The 7,198-nt window shown below is 37.3% G+C and overlaps 1 protein-coding gene across 1 annotated transcript; it reads right to left on the bottom strand.

Moving 5' to 3' along the window:
- Positions 1-1,654: 1,654 nt before the first annotated feature.
- LOC132903501 (protein TsetseEP-like) lies at positions 1,655-6,925 on the bottom strand. Its single transcript, XM_060951910.1, has 2 exons — positions 6,053-6,925; positions 1,655-1,672 (listed from the first exon to the last, which is right to left on the bottom strand). Exons 1-2 carry the CDS (start codon positions 6,923-6,925, stop codon positions 1,655-1,657), a joined length of 891 nt encoding a protein of 296 aa, XP_060807893.1.
- Between the last annotated feature and the right edge of the window lie 273 nt (positions 6,926-7,198).

Raw genomic sequence — 7,198 nt, 5'->3', positions numbered from 1 at the left:
ATCGGACGGCGAAGATCAAAGAAAAAAAGTGTGGGCAAGTGCGAGGCAGTTTATATTTGTGGGTTCCGTGCCACATTGTATTCTATATTCCATTAAAATTATTTATTATTTTTGTATCTTAAGGCCTGTTTGGCACAATACATACATACAATCACGTCTTTATCCCTTGCCGGGTAGGCAGAGCCATTAGTCTCGAAAAAAGTTCAGTTTTCATTCAATATGATGACTTCGAGCTGAGAAAAATGGCAAAGCATCGTGCGGAATGATTCATCTGTCCCCCCCACTTCCACGACCACACCGTCAAGAGTTTATCGATGAAAAAGAAGAAGGCAGAGACTACGTCTTTCCACTTGCGAACACTGCTTCAATCGCTTCATTCTATCGCTTCATCCACATTCATTATTTCATTCAAGCTCAGTTCTGTTGACCTTAAGAACACGTTGACGCACTTAAGCGTAAATATTTGTTACTTTAAGGTTATTTTCCTAAACTAAGGATTTTGCGGATCCCTGAAGACAAGATGGCGGCACAAGATGGCCGTCACCAATTATTTTCCGCGGCACCTGCTGTTTTGAATACTAAACAGTGATTACAATAGCAAATACTGTTTTTATTTCGTCTGAACTAGGAATCAAATTAAAGAGGGTGTAGATGTGATGCTATGTATAAATGAGCTTTTGTTGTCACAAGATGGCGCACGGTATCTTGTTTTTTTGAATAAGTAGTAAATTTATTCGCAAATACTAAGAGTATACATGTTTTACATACATACAAAAAATCACACCTTTCCTAGGCTTTTGTTGTCACAAGATGGCGCCACTACGGTATGTTGTTTTTTTTGTATAAGTAGCCAATTTATTCGCAAATACTAAGAGTATACATGTTTTACATACATACATACATACATATGGTCACGTCTATATCCCTTGCGGGGTAGACAGAGCCAACAGTCTTGAAAAGACTGAATGGCCACGTTCAGCTATTTGGCTTAACGATAGAATTGAGATTCAACTAGTGACAGGTTGCTAGCCCATCGCCTAAAAAGAATCCCAAGTTTGTAAGCCTATCCCTTAGTCGCCTTTTACGACATCCATGGGAAAGAGATGGAGTGGTCCTATTCTTTTTTGTATTGGTGCCGGGAGCCACACGGCACGGTTTTACATACATACAAAAAATCACACCTTTTCTAGGAGGGATATGCTGAGACTACATCTCTCCACTTGCCACGATCTCTGCATACTTCTTTCGCTTCATCCACATTCATAACTCTTCATGAAAGCTCGGCGGTTTCGGTTACTCTTGACCTGACATTTTGGCAGGACGTCCTTAATTTGATCAAGATACGTTCGTCTAGGACTTCCCACTCCAACCTTTACCTCTACCCTATCATTTACCTTTGTAAATAGTATATTATTTCACCCTTTTTTAGTAAACCGGTCGTCTGCACGAAGTTTTAAGATGTTGAATTGTTGATGAAAATCATCTTAAATTAAGAAATAAATTGAAACTGATTGTAATTTTTTTTTTTTATATAAATCGGTTGTCTTATTATAAACTTATTTTTTTTATTATAAGTTTTACATTATAAAAAGCCTCAAATTAATTCTTAAAAAAAATATTCCGATGTTCAAGACGTTTCCTCTTATTATATTTACTACTCGGTCCTTCGTATCTGACAAAAAAAAATTAAAAATAAATTCTTTGTCAAAATTATATAAAAATAGAAAAGTTGTACTTCTGTTAAATAATTAATTTGTCATTACTTGGACTCTAAGAGCATGCGGATCGAATACGATTTAAATACATTTTAATTTTCACGCGACCTGCAATAAGGCCTGTTTCTTTTTAACCCCCTACGAAAAAAAGACGGGGTATTAAGGATTCACGTATACCTCACATACGCGTAGCTCGAATTTATTTATTTTAGCGTTTGAATGTTTATTAAGTCTATGTTTTTATGATTTTTTGATGAAAATCGGTCCAGGATCGCAGTCACCATGAAATTTCGGATAGGTATCATCCTGTGTATAATCCTGTCACTTAGTCGCCTTATACGACATCCATGTACAAGAGAAAAAGTGGTCCTATTCATTTTTCTATTGGTGCTGGGAACCACAAGGCACGAATACTAGGTATTTGAAAAAAAAAACAGAATCTTTTGCTCTTCGTAATCCACCGTGTCTTAAAATTCTCAGCATTTTAAAGTTAAGGAAGTATGGAGTCAATGCAGAAAAATGTTTTCCTTACGATTTATTCGCATAGCAGTTGCTTCCAGGAAACTCTTGTCGGAACTGCACAATGGTCGTGATGTACTATGTAACAAATTAACCAAATTGTAGAAGTGTAACGCTTAGATTTCAGATTTAAGAGATCTATATTTGTTAATAGCTGAACGTGGCCATTCAGTCTTTTCAAGACTGTTGGCTCTGTCTACCCCGCAAGGGATATAGACTTGACCATATGTATGTATGTATATTTGTAAATTGACGTCCGATGAAAATGCTGCAGTGTAGTTTGTTCCGCCGCTTCTTCTACACACGCGCTTTGGAAGCGGTAGTAGTTATAATTAGATTTAAGTGATGTGACGTCAATAAGTGATACCTTGTATCCAATTTTGAAAATAAATCTATTCTATTCTATTCTGGGTCGGAGCAGAAAGTGCTAGCCGAAATCCAGACTTGATAAAAATATATAGACTTGATAAAATTAAAATATTTCATTACTTTCACAAAGTGTTACAGTATAAACAAGTATTTGTGACCTTTTATTAAGTGAGATATATAAATACAAATACATGCGATAAAAACCAGCCTATCGCCTAAAGGAGGAATCCTAAGTGTACAAGCCTATCCTTTAGTCATCTTTTACGATGTCCATGGGAAAGAGATGGAGTGGTCCTATTCTTTTGTCTTATGGTGCCGAGAACCACACGGTTTTTTGTAGATGGCGTTAAATTTGTCGCTTTATAATGGTGGCACTAAATTCAAGCGAGCGAAGCTGCGTATAAAAGCTTGCTTAATATAGTATTTTAATATTATTAATTTCATTACTACATATATAATTAATTGCAATCTCAAAGCTCATTAAATAGAAATAATGAATCGCATAATTATATTTCACATGTTTTAGCAACCGTTGTACAAAATGGAAATGCTTTATCCTTTTTTATATAAAATAGTGACGTGTGGTTCCCGGCACCAATAGAAAAACACTATTTAAAGGCGTTGTAGACGAACCATTTACACAAATAAAAATGAAAAAAATTTAATCAGGCGATTAAATTTTTTGCGCACTATTTTGCCACGCTTAACGACTTAAGAGTTTATATTTGATACATACATATCACACATATGGTCACGTCTATATCCCTTGCGGGGTAGACAGAGCCAACAGTCTTGAAAAGACTGAATGGCCACATTCAGCTATTTGGCTTAATGACAGAATAGAATTGAGATTCAAAAAGTGACAAAGTGACTAAAAAAGAATCCCAAGTTTGTAAGTCTTTCCCTTAGTCGCCTTTATATTTGATAACAGATTAGAACCGATTCAGAACAAAATCCTGTAAAGAGTGTCACATCTGTAGTCTCATTTTGTCATAGCGTGATGTATCGTGTATCGCGCCATAAAATTCATATGATATAGCGGACTGCCTGAGGTGTTATGTGTTTTTGTTAACTGGCATTATTTAGTTTCTGGGTTCCGTGCCGCAATAGGAAAACCGGTTAAGTTTTAAAGGTATTGTACATTTCTTTTTATAAATTCATACATTTGTTACCGCTTCTTCTGCACTGACGCCTTGGAAGCGGCAGTTAACTTAGTTTTAAGTAATTTATTTGACGTCAACCAATGGTGTGAAACCAAAAGATTTGATAATTATCAGGCGACATGATAGTATCATATAATAATGAATAAAATTTCTGAATTTGAATACATGTAATTACGCCTTTTTTCTTCATGGGGCAAATAGAGGTAATTCATAACTTTCAAAATTTACTATTTTTCAATTTATGTACATTATTTTGAATACTAACCGATGCTCTAACGGTAATGAAAAACATTGCGATGAACTGCACATTCAGGCAACTGGATTTGTAACCATGATCGATCCAATACGGGTTAGGTTCCCCTGCAAAGGTTGCGGAGGTCAGACGGGAGTCCTTCGTGTATAAACCTGACTCGCCCAATCCAGGGTCCAGGGTCAAAGGCGTACCCCGGGCTCCTCTCCAGAGTGGTGAGGATGCAACCGGGACTTAAGCCAGGAGGAAGAAGAATATTTTAAAGAAGTTTGTTTTTTTCTGTAGTTGTGCCGTATGGTTCCCGGCACCAAATAGAAAAAATAAAAGGACCACTCCATCACTCTCCCATGGATGTCGTAAAAGGCGACTAAGGGTTAGGCTTATAAACTTGAAATTCTTCTTTTAGGTGATGGGCTAGCAACCCGTCACTATTAGAATCTCAATTCTATCTTAAAGCCAAATAGCTGAACGTGGCCTATCAGTCTTTACAAGACTGTTAGCTCTGTCTACCCCGCAAGGGATATAGACGTGATTATATGTATGTATGTATGTTGGTTTTTCTAATTGAGTAGTTGCCGCGAAAAATAAACACAGATTCTCTTCCAAATTCATTCATTGATTCGTCCAATAGTTTTTAAGCTTAGCGAAAAACATCGACAGGCCTTAGACCACTGACATAGACGAGAATAGATACCGCAAGTGAACTTTACTTAGGTACCTATTCGTTTGACGAAATGGTGAAAAATTACGTAGGTACAATTAATAAAAACTTTACGCTTTTAATGTGCGCTGCCTCTTTGATTATGGATTTTCCTTTTATATTTTGGTTGACTGGAAGAGATCCCGATTGGGATAAGTCCGCCATTGTACATATTCTTCTTCCAATAACTGTTTTCTATTTTTTTTATTACATTTCTTTTTATGCACAACAAAGAGTATTTTCAAGGCTGTTGGTTCTGTCTACACCGCAAGGGATATAGACGTGATTATATCTACATATGTATTCATATCAAAAATACTTAGTTGGACTTATCTCGTATGGCATTTATACCAGTCAACCAATTATTACGAATGTTGTATTAGCTTTTCTTTTTTCACACTTAGTATACACACATACATATGGTCACGTCTATGTCCCTTGCGGGGTAGACAGAGCCAAAAGTCTTGATAAAACTGAATGGCCACGTTCAGCTATTTGGCTTAATGATAAAATTGAGATTCAAATAGTGACAGGTTGACACTTAGTATATTCATACAAATAGGCGAATTGGCTGTATCTATACCGTTCCATGTCTATACTTCTCATCCCTTCGCCGAGACAAACAAATCCCTCGCAATCGGAATTGAATTCTAACTGGTCCAGAACCCGCTGAATAAAACATGCAGTTCAGTGATTCAACAATAGAAATGGGGAAATTGTTTCTTACGTATCTATATGTTGTCACATCTTAATCGTTTACTGGATTTAACCCGCAACTTCGCCCGCGTGAATTAATACAAAAAGCGACGAATTCAACGTCATTTATAAAAATGCGACGAAATTAGCGCTACCTACAAAAGAATACAGTTTTTCGTAAATCCCACGAAAACTTTAGTTTTTACCGGGATAAAAGGTACCTTATCTTCTACTCCGAATAAATGTATAAACCTATCCCTTAGCCGCCTTTTACGAAATCCATGGGAAAGATGTGAATTGTTTCTATTCTAAAGTATACATAACCACACGGCACTTATTATTCTTTATATTTGAAAAAAACAGATCTAACTACTGTCCCTTTTTTAATTACACCCCAGTTAGTCCTAGGACTGCAGACTTAAATTCAAAACAAGCTGAGCTTTGAAAGCTCGAACTAATGCCACGCTTTTAGTACTTGTCATTTGTTGGAGTTATTTAAGTCCAGCCAGCGTCGCTTATGGTACGGTTGGAAACTGTAGGTTTTTATTTTACTTCGAGTACGTACGAGTGAAATAAAAACTTTGTTTGATTTGCGTTCTCGGGGGAAATCCAATTTTAGCGCACCCTTTAAGGAACTTACATGCCAAATTTCTAGACACAGCGATTTAGGAGGGGCAGTAAACGATTCACTTAATGTTTCAGTCCATTGTTCAGTCAATTGTTCAGTCGATGGTTCAGTCAATGGTTCAGTCAATGGTTCAGTCGCTGGTTCAGTCAATGGTTCAGTCAATGGTTCAGTCGATGGTTCAGTCAATGGTTCAGTCAATTGTTCAGTCAATGGTTCAGTCGATGGTTCAGTAAATGGTTCAGTCAATGGTTCAGTCGATGGTTCAGTCAATGGTTCAGTCAATGGTTCAGTCAATGGTTCAGTTGATGGTTCAGTCAATGGTTCAGTCAATGGTTCAGTCAATTGTTGAGTCAATTGTTCAGTCAATTGTTCAGTCAATTGTTCAGTCAATGGTTCAGTCGATGGTTCAGTCAATGGTTCAGTCAATGGTTCAGTCAATGGTTCAGTCCATTGTTCAGTCAATGGTTCAGTCGATGGTTCAGTCAATGGTTCAGTCAATGGTTCAGTCGATGGTTCAGTCAATGGTTCAGTCGATGGTTCAGTCGAAGGTTCAGTCAATGGTTCAGTCAATGGTTCAGTCGATGGTTCAGTCAATGGTTCAGTCAATGGTTCAGTCAATGGTTCAGTCGATGGTTCAGTCAATGGTTCAGTCAATGGTTCAGTCAATGGTTCAGTCAATGGTTCAGTCAATGGTTCAGTCAATGGTTCAGTCAATGGTTCAGTCAATGGTTCAGTCAATTGTTGAGTCAATTGTTCAGTCAATTGTTCAGACAATGGTTCAGTCAATGACTCAGTCAATTGTTCAGTCAATTGTTCAGTCGCTGGTTCAGTCGATGGTTCAGTCGTTAGTTCAGTCGCTGGTTCAGTCCGTGTGGTTCCCGACATTTGAGAATATCAATGCACACAAACCGTAAGAGATTTGAAATTTGACATAAGTATCCTTATGTGGTTTTAGTGAGAATTTCCCGGTATCACGAAATTTTTCTTTTCACGCGCAGGAAGCCGCGAGCGTGATCTAGTTATCAATAAAACACAAGCGTGATGAAAATGAGAGAGTAACAAACATATAGTCACTTTCGCCTTCTATAGCATAGTACCAATTTCGCCCAAAAAGATGCCCTTACAATTTTGGTAACATCAAAGGAGCATCACCCTTTC

Source organism: Amyelois transitella, chromosome 27 (assembly GCF_032362555.1).
Source record: "Amyelois transitella isolate CPQ chromosome 27, ilAmyTran1.1, whole genome shotgun sequence".
Lineage (NCBI taxonomy): Eukaryota > Metazoa > Arthropoda > Insecta > Lepidoptera > Pyralidae > Amyelois > Amyelois transitella.
The sequence above is the reverse complement of the archived record's forward strand: the minus strand, read 5'-3'. Positions and strand labels throughout refer to the sequence as shown.

What these genes read in the sequence shown, in the direction of transcription:
- LOC132903501 (XM_060951910.1), bottom strand. Translation starts at nt 6,925, where the DNA reads ATGTCGGGAACCACACGGACTGAACCAGCGACTGAACTAACGACTGAA.